Below are 18,200 nucleotides of genomic sequence, written 5' to 3' on the forward strand. Positions count from 1 at the left end.
TCCCAAAAGGAATTGAGATGTTGTCTGCAAATCACTTAGTTCTGCAGCAATTATTGTGATTCCAGAGAGAATTATTCCTGGGTAAATGACCTGAGGATTGCAATTTAATTTTCATTTGGTTCATAGAAGGAGAATTCTTTGGATAATACTTTGTTGCTTTCTGATCTTGCTTTGTAAGCTAATGCTCAGTGAGATCCATGCAACATTACTGCTGCATTTTGGGGGGCTGGGATCTTATAATGGAGAAAAGACAGAGACTCAGAATGATAGTGGATTCATTTCATTCATTCTACAACTGATTTCAGAATGTCCGCAGGATGCAATCTGGTTTATAACTGTGGAGCCTGTTGGTGTTTTCTGTCATCTAAAGTGAGACAGCAGGGGATTGACAAAAGCAGGGAAGTGGTTTTTCCAGAGAATTTTGAATTATAATTTTCCCATGCAAATTTGGGTTATTTGTATAGGGTGATTTGCATAAGAAAAACTCCCAGTTTGCATCATTAAAAATGTATTGCCCTGGAGAGTGATCTAATTTAGCATGTTTATTTTACTTGTATGGAGTAAACCAGGGGTCAGCAAACTTTTTCAGCAGGGGGCCAGTCCACTGTTCCTCAGACCTTGTGGGGGGCCGGACTATAGTTTGAATTTTTTTTTTGGAACGAATTCCTATGCCCCACAAATAACCCAGAGATGCATTTTACATAAAAGGACACATTCTACTCATGTAAAAACATGCTGATTCCCAGACTATCCGTGGGCCGGATTTAGAAGGTGATTGGGCTGCATCCGGCCCCCAGGCCTTAGTTTGGTTACCCCTGGAGTAAACAAATGTAAAAACTTTGAAACTTCCAAACTTGCACAATAATGTGCTTGCAATGGGCATCCATTCATTATCACTAAAAAACCTTTTGAAATTGAAAATATTCCATGGAAAAATAAAGCACTAGGATATTTTCAGCCCCATATTACAGGCAGAAGGGAAATCCATTACTGGATACCCTGCTTGTTTGTCTTCTTAAAGTTAAAAGCAGAAGGGGGTGGAAATCCCATCACTGAGGGATCTGGTGGGTGGGTGTGGACCTTTTCACCCAGTGCTGTTTTCCTGATCTAACCCTCTCCTCCAAACTGTAATTTCATCTTTAGTGGGGGAATACAGGGGGAACAGTTTAGATTGTGAAATAGTACAAAGAAAAAGGTTTTATAATTCTCCTCTGGAGTCTCATAGCTACACTGACTCCTTTAGCTTTAGCATCCTGTTTACTTTGGTCTTCAGGTAGAATTATTTCATTTTCTTGCTACCTGAGATCCTTCAACTGCAGTTGCTAGTAGCTGAATCTGGAAAGTTGTCCAGACATTCATTTCCCTGTGTATGTAATAAAAAGGCAACTTACCTGTTTATAGAGTTCCTGGGCATTTTGCTATGTATCAGATGTTGCCAATAATGTATGCCAACATTGTGTTGTTATTGGTATTATTATGTATTTATTAATACCCCATCTATTTCCCTGACTGGAGGTAGCTTACGAATAAAAATAAGAACAGCTAAAAACATAGAAGAAAAACAATTTTAAAAAGCAATTGAACATTGAATGAGAGAGAAAGGAAAAATATATTAAAACAATACAAATAATTACAGCAAAAACAGCACAGCACCAGCGCTTTCATCAAAAGCAGTCAGAGACTTAAAGTTCACTCTCTTGTGGTCACCTTAATTGCAAATGAACTTTGCAGAGATGGTGAGGAGAGGAGTGTCAAGAAGCCAAGCAGGGTTCCATTGTCCTGGCAACATCAGATAAGCTATGGTTAACGTAATACAATATTTTCACCTGTGAAAGGCTCTGATGTTTCTTCTTCCTTCCCTTCTTTTCCATCACTTCGTAAGGAAACAGTCCGGTGCTATCTCTGCCAGTGAAAAGTATTTCAAAGTTGAATGTGCAAACAGAGTAAAAACGATTTCCCTTTTGCATTTTAACCTTGAGGTCATCAATTTATGTGACTTCGGTTTTGCAGATCATTGGTTTGTATACCGTTTGACACTTAAAAATCACGCACATACACGTACCTCACGTTCCTTTTGCATTTGGCATGCTGATCCCTTTGTCCAATATCCATGGAGCGCTTCATAAGCGGAGGCTGGCAGAAATACTGACAAGATGTTGGCATATGTATTGTCTGGAAGTGACAGAATTCTCATTTTCAAACCTGGATGCTAAACACTGTATGAATATCAAATGGATAGGATTAGTTTTTATGGTTCTTACTCTCTTAGCTTGTGGTTTTGTTGAAATCCGGCATTATCTAAGATGTCTGTGGCCTGAATCTCTTATTAAGAGAGCTTTGCTTGTCTCTACTGTGAAGAAGTTTAACTCACACATACCGGTGCCACGGGAAGGTTTGGACTGCAAATTGTGAACTCTTTGAAAATGTGTCAGTCTCCTTGTTTGGGACTATTTAGTAGCTCCTTATTGGTGGGAATCAGAAATATCCCACAAATGGACTGCTTCCATACCCCATTGTTAAGATCTTTACAGTGACAGGCTAGTGTTGCTGCCTCAGGCCCCTCATTTCTGGTGGTGACCTGTCTGTCAGGGGGTGTTACTCCAGGCAGCACAAAAACAGCAAAAATTATTACTAACAAAACGTTTAGAGACCATTCTCTTGCAAAAGAATCCCAAAACATTTCCCAACATACTATAAAACAACATAACAACAGCAACAACTCAATTAAAAAAAAAATCTATTTATCCATCAGTTATGGAATCGTCTAAGAGAATAGCAGTAAGCAGGTGCGGGTAGGCAGGGGCTAGGGTATTGTTGAGGGGGTTGCTGTTGTTGATTATTATTATTTTGTCTCTTTATTTTGTATCCAGTGATTTATGTGGAAATCATTCAGTTTGGTTGTGTACTTTTTGTTGTTTGGCTTATTGTTTATTACTACTTTTGTTATGCTTGTAGATACGTAATTTTTTTTTTTTTATGTTGTAAGCTGCCTTGAGCATGGTTTTCACCTTTGAAAGACAGCATGCGAATGAAATGATTGATTCAACAGATCCTAAAACTTCAAAAAGCAGAAGTTAAATACAGGAGTCCACCATGCTTTGTCAGAAGTTGCCCTTCTAAACAAGGAAATGGGACACTTGTCTTGAGAACTTCATTTGGGAAGCGAAAGTAAAAAAAATTCAGCCCTTCAGTTTGAAAAACTAAAGGCAGCTCTGCTGACAAATTCCACTTGGGTAGTGCCAATCTCCCAAGTTTTAGCATCCAGGTGTCTGTGGTCCGCCTGATTTGGATTAGAAGAGGGTGCTTTCACACAGTACTGCTGTGGTCATGCCTGCTGTGTAGCCCATTCTCAAATAAAGCCATGGCCCCAAGCAAGACTCTGGAAAGCAGGTGTCAATCAAGAGCAGCCAGCCTGGAGTGGCATTGTTGTGCATGTGGCCTCCGGGCGGCAACATCACTGTAGCTTACCAGGTGGGAGAAGAACACCCTGATGGGTGAACCAGATTTGTTCCATTAGTGCAGCACCAACCTCGCTTCCCGCTTTCTTCTCAATAATCTGCAACATCATCAGTGCCATGAAGCCAGGTGCATGCCACCATCCTTCCCTGCCAGCAGCTCCTGGTGCCAGTGCAATGTTTAAAAATGTTTTAAGGGCATGCTCTGAATGCGATAGACATAAGCTTGAAAACCCATGCACCGTTCAGGTATGCTCACCAGGGAGCCACAATTGCATACAGCTCCCAGCTGAGTAGTGGCCAATATAGCCCCTCCCAGGGATCATAGGGTTGCACTCCTGGGTTTGAACGATATTCATTCAGAACTCCAGGCCTCTTTTGATGACTCTTATTTATCTGGCAGTGTTGGTCAAATGCCCTTGCAGTGTTTTATTTATGGCATAACAGGCTATTCTACCCAATATTAAGCTTTCAGTATCCCATTAGATGTCCAGAGCATCCAAAACCACAATTGTTCTTTGCCACCGGCAGCCAGATGTCAAGAAACTAGCTAAAAGTACTAAACTTCACGGCATCAGTTTTAAACAGAGTTCTGGTTGGCTAGCTTTTGGAAGATGGTTTTGCTGTCGATGGTACTTGCTCTGATTTGTCCCTTTCTCAACTGTCAACGTATTACAACATGGAACGTGTTGCCATAAAAGTTTAGCAACGGGATGGCTTTCAGCAGCATTTTTATATGGTACTTAGGCTCTGTTCCGATCAAAATATTTGACGACCATTTAATGCCCATCTGCTCCACTGTAGCACAGAAGTTTGGGAGATGATGCTCTGCACTTCCCCAATTTTATTGACTCTTCCTCAGAAAGATTTGTGATAGCTCGTCACTTGGAAGCTTGCAAGATGCGATGATGACCTGCAGCATTCAATTAATGTATGTCGGTAGCCAGCAGTGCATACATTAGTGGGACAACAAAATGTAGATTCATTATGTGGCTTAATTTGGAAATACTGGAATGCCTACATTTCGGGTACAAAGACGGAAAGCCCTCCTGGACCAGGCCAAAGGCCCCTTTGGCTCAGCATCCTGTTCGTACAGGGGCCAACCAGAAGCCTATGGGATGCCGGGGCCAACCAGAAGCCATAGTATGGGGTGCCAACTAGCAAAAGGGCAGGACCACTTGTGATTCCCAGCAACTGGCATTCAGAGGCACACTGCCTCCAATAGTGGAAATACAACATAGCAATCTGGCTAGTAGCCATTGAATTTGGCTTATTCTCCATCAATTTGTCTGATCCAAGTTGGTGACCATCACTATCTCTTGCAGGAGCACTGTGTAAATAAGTGCTTTTGTTTGTCTGCCCTACTCTTTCCATATCTAGCTTCCTTGGGTGGCCCCAAGTTCTACATCTTGATCACGTCCTGTTCCCATCCTCCGCCTTTACTCATCAAATTTCCCTAAACTATATTAATGTTGTTTATTGAGCTAGGAATAAAGAGAGCATTTGGAAATTGTCCATTTTCATTGGCAATATATGCGTATGTAGCTCACAGGGAAAGAGGCGCCTCAATTTCCTAGGCTAAAACCTTGTTGTGTGTGTGTGGGAAAGAGGGAAACAAAATGAAATCTTGCCAAGTTTAATCCATTTGGGTTGGGGTTTTATGGTGTTCTTTCTTCTTTTTTACAGCCTCAACAGATGACAGTGCAGCAGAGAGAAAAAGCGGGACTCTTCACGCAGGTTTAATTGTTGGGATTTTCATACTGGTCCTGATTGTAGCAGCGGCAATACTTGTGACAGTTTATATGTACCACCATCCAACGTCAGCTGCCAGTCTCTTCTTTATTGAGGTGAGATGTGTTTGTCATACTAGATCAACAAATCCTTCCACCTATAACCTGGTCATAGGCTGGTCTGCTTCCTGTAAACTGAAACTCTGAAGTATTCTCAGAGTCCTGATAAGCACTGGCTTTTGTCTTTTCCTGTCGTGTTGCTATTGTTCTTCTTTGATTTACAACGCTTGGCCTTTAGCTGGGCAGTATGATAACGGGCAGGGAGTGTATCTCAAGCCAGTTTAACTGCAGCGAACTTGAGCATGACCTTTTCCCCAAAACGACGTGTTAAGTGACAGATCTGGAGAATCACAGACTTGTTTGCTGAATAAATTTCTGAGGTCAAGTAGTCTGTCTCCAACCCTGTCTCCAAATCATCTTTGCAATAGTTGACCATATTAATGTGACGGTGCCATCATGATACACTAGTTAATATCAGTATAACACATGCCATTATCAATAATGGTAGAAATAATTCATCTTCACTCAGTGTGCCTTTATTGCATATTTTCTGTGTCTTCTGAAAAGGAAACACTGAAGTATCACTGTTCCTATAGGAAAGTAGACAGTAGCCTCGTTCCAGGCATGGCTGTGGGCATCAACGTGATGCATATGACTTCTGGTTTCTGTAGGAATTGCATTTCTTTATTATTTATACCCTGCTCTTCTTTCCAAGAGGTCAGAGCAGCATATGTGTGGCTTCCTGGCAGAGTTTCTTGCAGGCAAGGGAAAGGAGATTGTTAGCCGCTTTGAGACTCCTTAGGGTAGTGATAAAGCGGGATATCAAATCCAAACTCTTCTTCTGCTGCTGCTGCTGCTGCTTAGCTTCAGCAATAGGGCTGTGTCCTGGGTCTTCAGACCGTTGTCTTTTGCAGAGGCACCATCCAGTGTATGTGGAAGCACATCTAGGTATAGAAGAGAAGAATTATCTACTTCAGTCCTTTGCTGTTTGAATGCGCATGTGCGTGTCTAAGCAGATGGCCACCTGTGTGGATACGTGATTCAGTGGATTTGCTACTCAGATCCTGGCCACTGGTCCCATCACCTCCTGGCAAATAGAAGGGGAAGAAATGGAGGCAGTGACAGGTTTTACTTGGGCTCCTTGATCACTGCAGATGTTGACAGCAGTCACGAAATTAAAAGACGCCTGCTTCTTGGGAGAAAAGCAATGACAAACCTAGACAGCATCTTAAAAAGCAGAGACATCACCTTGCCGACAAAGGTCCGTATAGTTAAAGCTATGGTTTTCCCAGTAGTGATGTATGGAAGTGAGAGCTGGACCATAAAAAAGGCTGATCGCCAAAAAATGGATGCTTTTGAATTATGGTGCTGGAGGAGACTCTTGAGAGTCCCATGGACTGCAAGAAGATCAAACCTATCCATTCTGAAGGAAATCAGCCCTGAGTGCTCACTGGAAGGACAGATCGTGAAGCTGAGGCTCCAATACTTTGGCCACCTCATGAGAAGACTCCCTGGAAAATACCCTGATGTTGGGAAAGATGGAGGGCACAAGGAGAAGGGGACGACAGAGGACGAGGTGGTTGGACAGTGTTCTCGAAGCCACCAACATGAGTCTGACCAAACTGCGGGAGGCAGTGGAAGACAGGAGTGCCTGGCGTGCTCTGGTCCATGGGGTCACAAAGAGTCAGACATGACTAAACGACTAAACAACAACAACATGTTGGTCACTCATTTAATGCTTGGCTATGCAATCAGAAGTACGCATCCACTGCACAATTGTATGCAAAGAACAGGTACGAAGACAAAAGCCTTGTCATCCAGACAAGCTGCTGAATTGGAGTGAATATTCTCGTACCACACAGCACTGCTCTCAGTGTTCCTGTACTCTGCTCGTGTGGGTAAAGTGGTTGTGCCTCACTGGGCTCAACTGAAGGTAGAAATAATTCACATAAGCAACGCAATCCACCTCCACAGCAACTGGACCATTCTGCGTGCTGATCGTCATCAATGCAATTTCATCATGGGAACGCCAACATCATTGCTAGGCGGATGGATGGATGAATAAATCAACAAATCAAATGCCAAATGATTTCAATATGAGCATTAATCTACAACCTTAGACTCAAATGAGACTACTTTTGAGTAGACGTGTCTCGTTGGAATCTGCACAGCTCTTTCACCAGTCTGTAGAGCCCTCTTCCTTTAAAGGGGGCATGGCTTCATGACCAGCAACAGTGACAGAACTGTGAGGTTGTTGATGGAGGTGGGGAGAGAAGACTCAGTGGTTCCCAAAAGTGAAAATGAAACATGTTTGTTTGTTTGCTTGCTTGCTTAGCCCTAATACTACCATTTTCCCTTTCTTTAATAAATATTGTAATGTAGCAAGTTACCACAAGGACTTGTTTAGTAAATTGGTAGTAAAATTGCACGTAATCTAGTAAAGGCCCCTCATAATTTACATTTCTCTGCATGCAGCAAATAACAAAAAAAGATGTTTAATGTAATGGAAACACACACACCCATGATAGATTGTTATGTTTCTGGTTTGGCAAGCCTCTCAGCATGCAGAATAGTTTCAGGCACCCTTTCTGTGTGCATTGGTGGACAAAACAACATGTTTCTGAAATGATCTCCAACGCAGGCATTATGAGCTTATTGTGGAATAAACTCGTGGAAGGAAATGCATATAAAGAGATTATTTAGAATCTCAGCAAACTAACACTGAATCAGAGCATACACAGCACTCGTAATTGCTGTAACTGAATTCTTGTAATAGGTAAAATATTCAGCGTTATTGGTGTACATAAAAAAATTATATAGCTCCTTATAAAGCATAACAATATGCTTCATAGTTTGATCAGGAGCCATGGGGGAAATAGTCATTAAATGCCAATATACCCATATTCCTGTGCTTGCGCAATATGTGGAAATCATTAAACCCCAGTGAGCACATCTGTTCAGTTATTCTATCACCAATCTTCTCCTTCATCACTTATCCCCTAATCTTTATCTCCCTGTGGCATGTGCAATACAGATCTCTCCCACTACTTACTTGCTCACAGCATCCAGAACTTTCTTCTTTTTTTTTTTTACAGTCCCAGCAGTTTGCTGCACAAGCATACAAAATCACATAACACTCCCCCTCCCGTTGTTTTTAGTAACACTTTCACCGTAAATAAATACCTTAACTGACTGTTTTCATTGTTTGGGAGACAAGGGTGTTCTGCAGCCATGCTTGCCATGCACATTCTGTGGCTGCAAATCCTATATTCACTTACCTGAGAGTCTCATTGCACAAGTACTCAGTGATGCTAACATCTGAATAGACTATGGGATATCTTTGTTAGATGTTAGAAGGCTATCCAAAAGATCATCTTACTGTAATTAGATTGGTGTTCTCTGCCCAGTTGGTGGTGTGTTTGCTGTTGTGCTTACAGTATTCATTTGAGCAAAGAGAGAAGCCGACTGGTTTGTTTTTCAAAAGGTAAATAACAAATAGCTCATTTTTGTTTTAAGGACATCTGGACACTTAAGCAATAAGCTGATCTAGTTGGAAAGTTCAGTTCAGCAAGCTTTGTTTTGGGTTTTTTAAAGATTCTGCCGCCCCCCCCCAATATTCTTTATTGAGCTTGATTATTGGTACACTTGTTCCATTCATTCTTCAAAACATAATAAGGTACATAAAGAAAAACCAGAATAACTCAACATCAAATAACATTGCTACCTTAAGTCTTTAGAGATGACTTCCCTCCACCTCACTGTGAATCCTTACTTCTTCTTTTTCTTTTTAACTGTGTCCTTTTTCAACTTTTAGTTCATTGATCTTACATGGTGTACGTTATCTGTCTGTTATCTAATTTGCGAAAATTAATCAAAGCATATTAAGGACTTTGTTTGGGAACAATGTTTTTCTAAGTATACTCGGTAACACTCCCACTCAGGTTTAAACTTTTGGTTTGTTTGGCTCCTGATTACCTCTGTCATCTTTGGTACCAATTTTGAAACCCTAGATTCCACCATTGCAATGCAGTGCAGAGATCATAAGGAGAACTACAAAAAAATATGACTGGACATTTAGTTTGACAGAAATATGTGTGAATAAAGTAGATAATGTTTTGTCATAATTGTCCCAAGGCCATTTCAGCAGTTCATCATGGCTGCCCCAGGGAAAATGAAAAGAAAAAGTGTAAAACACATTGAGCTTTAACAAATTAATCTTCAATTAACTGAAATGCTACCATTTGAACAGCTAGTGTGAAGTAAGAACCTCATTGAAGAAAAAGAAGAAAGTACCCAGCCTGTGCTTCATTATTTCCTTCATTTTCTTAACTGCTTCTATACTAAACGGTCACAGACTTCATAACCTAGTGATTACATCACTTACTTTCCAAAGCAAAGGAGGTTCATCAGCTACCTTGGTACTCCAGCAGATTGCATAATTGCCCTGCTCTTTTTTGGGGGGGGGGGGTGGAGCTAAAATCCTTTCCACAACACCACTGCCTTTTTTAACTTTTTAAAAAATTCCATTCATATGCAGTATATAAAATTTAATCAGTGTTTGTGAAGTAGGTCTGTAATACAGTGATACCTCAGTTTACAAACACAATTGGTTCTGGAAGTCTGTACTTAACCTGAAGCGTACTTAACCTGAAGCGAACTTTCCCATTGAAAGTAATGGAAAGTGGATTAATCTGTTCCAGACAGTCCGCGGAGTACTTAAACTGAAGCATACTTAACCTGAAGCGAACTTTCCCATTGAAAGTAATGGAAAGTGGATTAATCTGTTCCAGACAGGTCCGCGGAGTACTCAACCTGAAGCATACTTAACCCGAGGTATGAGTGTAATTGGTTCCGGAAGTCTGTACTTAACCTGAAGCGTACTTAACCTGAAGCGAACTTTCCCATTGAAAGTAATGGAAAGTGGATTAATCCATTCCAGGTCCGTGGAGTACTTAAACTGAAAATAGTGAAACCGAGGCGTACTTAAACCGAGGTATGACTGTATATACTTCTTCCCCATCCTTTACCCTTTCTCATCTTAGTAGCTGCTGCTAAGACTAAAAATGATGAGAGATTAATTTGGTTTCTCCTGGACTGCAGGAGTTTGAAGAGCTGCAAATCCCACCAGGACAATTAACTTTTTATTTGTATTTGTATTATCAATTAATAGCTGAAATATTTGAGTTTGGATCGGTAGCTCAGTCAAGTGAACTAAGAATAGCTCTTGTCAAAGTTTCATGGCTTGACAGGTACAATTAGACACCCCTGAATGTTTGCCTATGTTATTATTAATGGGAAACTTCAGAAGCAATTTTTTAAAAAAATAATAATCATCTCACACATGAAAAGGAGTGGAAAGATGTACTTTGGACAATGACAGCTGCATCCCATCTTACATAAACTGATTATTTTTATTTCTGATTTGCAACATCAGAAATGGTTGTTTACACAAAGAACGTGAATATTTCCAGGCAGCTTTGCTGAAATTCTAGAATCCATTTGATTGTGTGTCATCAGGCAAGTCACATAGAACTATCGTCATCATGACTAACTGAAGTCCCATTGATTAATATCCCGACGAACAGTAGTTTAAGGATGCAGAGAGTTGTTTGGAGACACTTATTCCCCCCACAGAACTACAATTTCCGCAGTCCCCTGGGGGAAGAGGGTTAAACCACTCTGAAAATTGTAGCTCCGCGAGGGGAATAGTGGGTCTCCAAATAACTCTCAGCACCCTTCACATACTACTGTATGATGGCGCTTTAAATGTGTGGTGTGAATGTGGCCTAGGTCTGGAACCGACCCTACATTTTTACATAGATTTATGGAGAGCAGTGTTGGCCAAACTTAAGTCTCCAGCTGTTTTTGAACTACAACTCCCATAATCCCTAGCTAACAGGACCAGTGGTCAGGGATGATGGGAATTGTAGTCCCCAAACAGCTGGAGACCCAAGTTTGGCCAACAATGATGTAGAGCTAGGGACAGCTCCTGCTAAAATCTGACTGCCTTTGTTTGTGTCTCCACTCTTCTAGCGTCGCCCCAGCAGATGGCCTGCGATGAAATTTCGGAGAGGCTCTGGGCACCCTGCCTATGCCGAAGTGGAACCTGTTGGCGAAAAGGAAGGCTTCATTGTGTCAGAGCAGTGCTAGGATTTCTAAGGCAGATCACCAGTACTGGCCTACAGGTGTAAGACCTTTACTCTGCCTCTGATGAAAGAAATGGAAATCTAAGCTGCTGTAAACCCGAGAGAGACAGAAGGGCGTTCTGGATAAACTTTCTCCGAGGAAATGTGTCTAGGATACCTGATGACCCTTTCAAAGATATTTTTTGCCCCCCTCACAGCAAATCACCATACCATGTTTCAGAAGCACCCCTCAGAAACACCTACAGTAGGAGAATGATGAACACAATTGCCATGCTCTCTAGGTATCGGAGATGTAGAGCGATTCGGGATATAAAGCTTTAGTTCAGAACAGTGCTTCCCTTCTTGATCCAGCGCAGTGACGGTGTTTTTATTCCAGGGTTATCCTTTCAGCCCCGGAGGCAATGCTCCTCGTTTGACAAGGCTGCTGGTGAGATCAATCTGGTGCAGATAACATAGCTAAGCAGTTTTCTCCAGTTCCATGAGTCATGCAATTTTCATTTCTGAAAATAAAATAAGCTCCACCCAAGTCCAGAAACATGATATACATCTGAAAACAACAAGAGTCCTCCTTGTATTCTGTAGGCTTATATCCCATGAACTGTGATTATTATTGTTTTGATCACAACTATAGTTCTATAGTTGACAAAGCATTAGAGAGTTGTCGGGTTTTTTATTTTTTTAAAAAAATGCGATAAGGTTTTTCACTATGGTGAAATTGGACTGTCCTGCTGGAATATACAGAGAAATTGGACTAATACTCAGTTTTGATCTTCACAAAAGTGAGACAGAGTCAGCCCTGCCAGGTACGCTTGCTTGGGAGTAAGTCGCTTAGGAGTGAGCTCAGTGGGACGCAGTTTTGAGTGACCGCGCCTAGTATTTAGCTGATAGTTTCAGGGATATTGCTTATGCTCCTGAAAGGTGGATTGAAACAGAAGTGGTAGATGTGTCCCACAAAAGAAAATTATTACTATTTTTAACTCTTACCATTCTGTCACAGGTCACTTGAGAACAGTGCTATTGGTTCCACCGCACCCCTCCCCAAGACAAACATTAAATGTGTTGCAATCCCTGCAGATTCATGTAGTATTGTTTAATGCACATAGTAGCTACATACATACATACATGCATATATATATATAAATACATATATATATATATAAATCTATTTTTTTTATAGCTAACACAAGGCAGGCTCTTGTGACTGTTAAGAGTGCTTTTTTGCCATCCGGACGATGGAAATATATTGCATTGCTGCATATTTCCACTGAGTTGTAAAATAATCCTTAATATTAAAATAAGATTTTATGTTGTATAGGGAAAGGGGTTCATTTATCTGCAGTGCTATAACTTTGCCTGCCTCTGGAAGCCACGGTTTCTTAAACAACAAAACCCTTTCCTCCCCTGACTGGGAAAGATAATATTTTTTTAAAGAAAACTCCCAGTGGAATATTCCTTTGGGTGGAAAGGGGGCAATATATATTGAGCTACTAAAATGTCTATTCAGATTTTGTATGGACATTATTGCATTGTGAAACCCATTCATTAATTTCACCTTCCATATGAGCAGCAGCACTTGAATCATAGTAGTTTCAGGTTGTTCAGATACCTTTTCAGGTGGCACCTTTATATCACGGTTCTTTACATTTTCACATCAATACTTGTATGGTTCTGGTTTTTTAAGGGGGGGGAAACAAAACCTCCATGATTTTTACTTGTTATTTCCTTCAGTAAATAATACAATACTGTATTTTCTGTATTCATTATTTCCTCTGTTGGATTCATTTTGCTGCGTGTCCACTAGTCATCCAGAAGAAGATGGGACATTTCTGAAAGCAGTGGTTTAACTACAGGATTGTTAAAAAGCCAGTCGTTTTCCTTTCCTGGACTTTACCATTTCCCGGTAACAAACCAGAACTCATTCTGTGCAGGGGCCTCCCATTCTTCCAGTGACAGGTCTGGGTGGACAGCTGTATTGTAGAGAAGGAAACAAGAAGTTTATTCACCTGAGGGCCAAGTAGATCAGTGGTGAGGAAACTTTTCCAGTCCAAGGGCTGCATTCCCTTCTGAGCAACCTTCCAGGGGCCAGTGATAGACAGGGCATGAGGCAAAGGAGCACAGAGCAAGAAAGGTAAAGTTTACCTTTATCCCAACACACCTCTCAGTATCCTCCAATGAAACAAACTAGAGGCATTATTAGCATTATTATTATTTTATTAAATTTGTATGCCACCCTTCACCTGTAGATCTCAGGGCTCTTCACAACATAAAAATACAAGATAAAAAACACAAAATACACAACAACAACAACAACAACAACAACAAGGAGAAGGAGAACAGGAATAAACCAATAGCACACCCCTCCCACAACACATGTAAACGGGTATTGGATGTGAAACATCCCGAGGTCTGGTTGAAGAAGAGTGTTTTCACCTGGAGCCTAAAGATGTATAATGAAAGCGCCAGGCGAGCCTCTCTGGGCAGAGCATTCCACAAACAGGGAGCCACTGCAGAAAAGGCCCATTCTTATGTTGCCACCCTCTGGACCTTTTGTGGAGGTGGCACATGAAGATGGGCCTCAGATGATGAACACAGGGTCGAGGTAGGTTCATATGGTGAGAGGCAGTCCTTGAGGTATTGCAGTCCTGAGGCGTTTAAGGCTTTATAGGTCAAAACCAGCACCTTGGAATGAGCCCAGAAACTGATTGGCAGCCAGTGAGTCAGGCCAAGATTGGCATTATATGCTCAAACTCTCTTGCCCTGGTGAGCAACCTGGCCACTGAATTCTGCACCAGCTGAAGTTACCAAACTGTCTTCAGAGGCAGCCCCATGTATAATGCATTGCAGTAATCTAACCTTGAGGTTACCAGAGCACAGACAACAGATGTTAGGGCTGTCCCTGTCCAGATAAACCTGCCAAAGCTAATGGAAGGCACTCTGCACCACTGAAGCCATGTGAGCCTCAAGCAGCAGCAGTGGATCCAGTAGCACCCCCAAGCTACAGACCCACTCCTTCAGAAGGAATGTAACCCCATCAAGAGCAGGCAACCTCCCATCTGTCTGGTCTAGGGAACCACCCGCTAACAGTGCCTCAGTCTTATCTGGACTGAGCTTCAGTTTGTTGGCTCTCATCCAGTCAATTATCAGAGTTCAAGGGCATCTGGTAGACTTTCATCTTGTTATTGGCCGTTAGCATCACATTCTCCCATATCCTTTTGGAGAGGCAAACCATTGGTGTAGCTGCCTTGCCAATTTGCTTGTCCAGCTCAGTGTTTATGGAGAGGTGGCTGGTTATGATGGAACCCAGATAGACAAAGTCATCTACCACCTCAAGCGTGTGATCACTAATGCTGATGTGTGGAGTGCTGGTGACATTCTAACCGAAGATGTTGGTCTTTGTCAGGCTGATGGTGAGTGTGAAGTCCCTGCAGGCTTGTGCAAAAATGGTTGATGGATCTGTAGAGCTTCCTCGGAGTGTGCTGTCAAGGCTGCGTCACCTGCAAGCAACATCTCATGGACAAGAACCGCCATACTTTTGCCATGGCATGGAGACGCAGGGTCCAGATGCTGTTGAACTCCCATCAGCTTGGATGAAGATAAACGAGAATAGGAGCTGGAATCCAAAAACATCAGGAGGCCCAAAGGTTCCCTCTCTTACACCCACTGAATACCTTCCATCAGTGGTATAAGAGAATAGTGATAAAGAAAATCAGGGAAACACACTGTTGTCCAATGCAGCAATGTGAGGAGTAAATAATATTTCAAATTATGATTGTGCAATCACACAGCCTACTATTTTCAATAGCTGGTAATGTTCTGTAATAACAAATGTACTAATAAGATATGGGGAGATGCATTTTGTCTTTAGTCCCAGAAACTCAGCAGTTGTACTGCTAATTAATGGTGTAGCAAATGAGACTGACATTCTTCAGCCACCTTATCTATCTTGTGGAGCCTGCAAAGGCCATGGAGTCATTGGAGCTGCCCAAGGGATTCTGATTTTGCTTCTGGGCATCTTTGATTGCCACAGGCTGTTAATTCAGGTGGCAGACACCACATGTAGAATCCTGGAAAATGCTCATTCTGTACAAATACCAGACAGCAAATTACGAATCACCAATAAAAATGGGCCTAATGTAACAGTTACTGAATGCTTGCTTGTTGTTAGTTTGACGCATGAATGGATGCACAGCATATTTTGCTCATTGTGCCAAGCTTGATGCTTGTACCACTTACTAAATTCATGTCACTCCAGAGCCCCGTTATGGCCATTGCGGCACAGTGTTAATCCTTCTCAACAGATGCGTTCCACAACACTGCTCTTAATTCGTCTAGTTTAAGGACCTCTGGTGATAAGAAAAGAGTCACATGAGAGTGAACATCTTGGGCACGGACTATCTTGTGTTGCTTTCGAACTCTTCTGTTCCTCTCTGTGGGACGTTCACAGGAGAACTTCTCAGTGGTTTGTGCCTTTGGGCCATAACTGAATAAACCACATGTAGATAATTTTTCAATGTTGTATGCCACTGGGGTGAACTGGGAAATGCCTCGTGTCATTTGGGGCAGGCAGGCTAGGTACACTTATCTGCTTGTTAGAAAACCAAAAATCTGAAATAATACAAAAGATATACACAGCAATTTAAATGAAATAAAAATAATGATATATCAGGTTCAATCTTTGATTATTACTATATAAAAAAGCACAAGTGTCTAGGCCAGGCACCCCCAAACTGCGGCCCTCCAGATGTTTTGGCCTACAACTCCCATGATCCCTAGCTAACAGGACCAGTGGTCAGGGATGATGGGAATTGTAGTCCAAAACATCTGGAGGGCCGCAGTTTGGGGATGCCTGGTCTAGGCTTTATGGTAATAACCAGTATGTGAGAATTGGGGCAATTCATTAACTCCATTGCACTGTAGAAAATACATGGAGAGCAGTTTCTGGGTGTCATGAACTGGCAGGACAACAGGGAAGAGGAAGAGGATCCCAGCAAAGAGTGTAGCCAGGACTGGGACACACTGGGGCAAGCTGGGGATGGGGAAGGAGAGGTTGGTATTGGAAGTACTCACAGGGTGACGGAGGATGACAAGGGGATGGGGGTTTTGCACAGGAACCAGAACAGCAGGACCCAGAGGGGGCCCTGTCTCCAAAAACACAGTGGGCTCTGAGGGAGCACTCCAGGAGGCTGAGGCAGGCAAGCGCCCACAGCCCAGTTCCCTAGCTGGCCAGATGGGGCTCACTAGCTCTGGGAGGAGGCGTGTGATTCCTCAGCTGGAGTTGGCTTGAAACAGGTGAGGGTCACCTGCCTCATCAAGCCCAGGTGCTGCAACCAGCATGCAAAGCACTAAAGAGCAGCAGAGCTGAGGTGCTGCTTCTGCCCAACAGCCCATGTGGGTGGACCTCAGTTTGGGTGCTCCAGGATCTCTGTGGGGCTCTGCTTCCTTTTGACACGTGGATTGACCCTGGACTGGGGACTTGACATACTGGCTTGCCACCAGGTAGGCCAAGTGTTCAGGACACTGGATCCATTTACTTTGGCCAATAGGCATATTCATGTGACCATGTAGTACTGATATCTATAGGGAAATGGCAATTCATGCCTGCTTTGATTCACTATGGCAAAATCTGCCTTTTCCTGTGAAGCAAGAATGGAACAAAGTTAACTGGTCATCTATACTTCCCATGTTTTTAATTTGATTGGATTGAAAATGATACAAATATGATTCTTTACTCCAACGTCTGTGGTTAAGTGTCCATATTGGCAAACAATCCTGCTACTGTAATTGGAAGCACAAATTTGGACTGTGAGACAAATCCAGAATTGAATGTTTCGTAAGCGTTCTACTTAGTTTTTAATGGTGATCATTCTGATCCAGCAATGATGTTGCACATATTGTTAAGGCCCAGTGGCTTGGTTGTTCAGTGTGTGTTTGTGTCTGTTTAATTGGGTATTCTTAGCCTGGAGAAGAGGTCATTATGAGGCAATGTGAGAAATATCTTCAAATATTTAAAAGGCTGTCAGAGAGATGGTATAACAAATTTGCTTGCTGTTGCTGGGGGGGGGGGGTTCATATCCAAACCAACTGATTCAAATGAGAATAAAAAGGAGGTAGACTGAATGTTAGCTATTCGACAGTGGAAAAGACTGCCCAAAGTTACCCACATCTGTTTTAGATGCCATTTTCTCTACTCTTCTTTTTTTAAAAAAAAGTTTTTTTAAAAAATAATCTTTCTTGATTAAAAGAAATATAATATAAAACAATATATCCAACTAAGATAAAACAAAGTAATTACACAAATAATCCATCATATAAATATGGTTTAATCTATCTTCTACAATATTCTTAATTTATACCTTTTCATAATCACCTATAATCTTGTCTTCTTATATACTTCGACTCCCCCTTCTCTTCCTTCCTGACTTCAAATTTATAGTCGTTTTTGCTGCTTCTACTTATCTTTCTCTTGGAAACTTTACAAGATATTTGTCTTAAACCCAAGTTCCTTTATATATGTTCCAAATTTTTCCCAATTTTCCTTAAATTTTTTGTTCGAACCACCCCTTATCGAGTTTGTCAATTTGGCCAAATCTATGTAGCTGATTACTTTCTCCTGCCACTCTCTTATAGTTGGGACTTCCTTGCTTCTCCATAGTTTAGCAATTGAAGTTCTTGCTGCCACTATTGAATATAGAAATATCTTTTCATCCTTTTTATCCACTTCTTTATCAACCATTCCTAGTAGGAAAGACTCAGGAGTTTTCTTGATATTGTATTTAAATATTTTCTTAAGCTCTTCTAATATCCCACTC

The 18,200-nt window shown here is 41.7% G+C and overlaps 1 protein-coding gene across 1 annotated transcript in view; it reads left to right on the forward strand.

The window, feature by feature from the left end:
- The window catches only part of PLXDC2 (plexin domain containing 2), a 234,891-nt gene extending 222,823 nt beyond the window's left edge, over positions 1-12,068 (forward strand). The window contains exons 13-14 of the mRNA XM_035130307.2: positions 5,142-5,302; positions 11,279-12,068. Coding sequence (XP_034986198.2) covers positions 5,142-5,302; positions 11,279-11,395 — 278 coding nt within the window. The 3' untranslated portion in view covers positions 11,396-12,068. The remainder of the gene's footprint in view (positions 1-5,141; positions 5,303-11,278) is intronic.
- Positions 12,069-18,200: the final 6,132 nt, after the last annotated feature.

The sequence above is a fragment of the Zootoca vivipara genome, chromosome 12 (genome assembly GCF_963506605.1).
Source record: "Zootoca vivipara chromosome 12, rZooViv1.1, whole genome shotgun sequence".
Taxonomy (NCBI): Eukaryota; Metazoa; Chordata; class Lepidosauria; order Squamata; family Lacertidae; genus Zootoca; species Zootoca vivipara.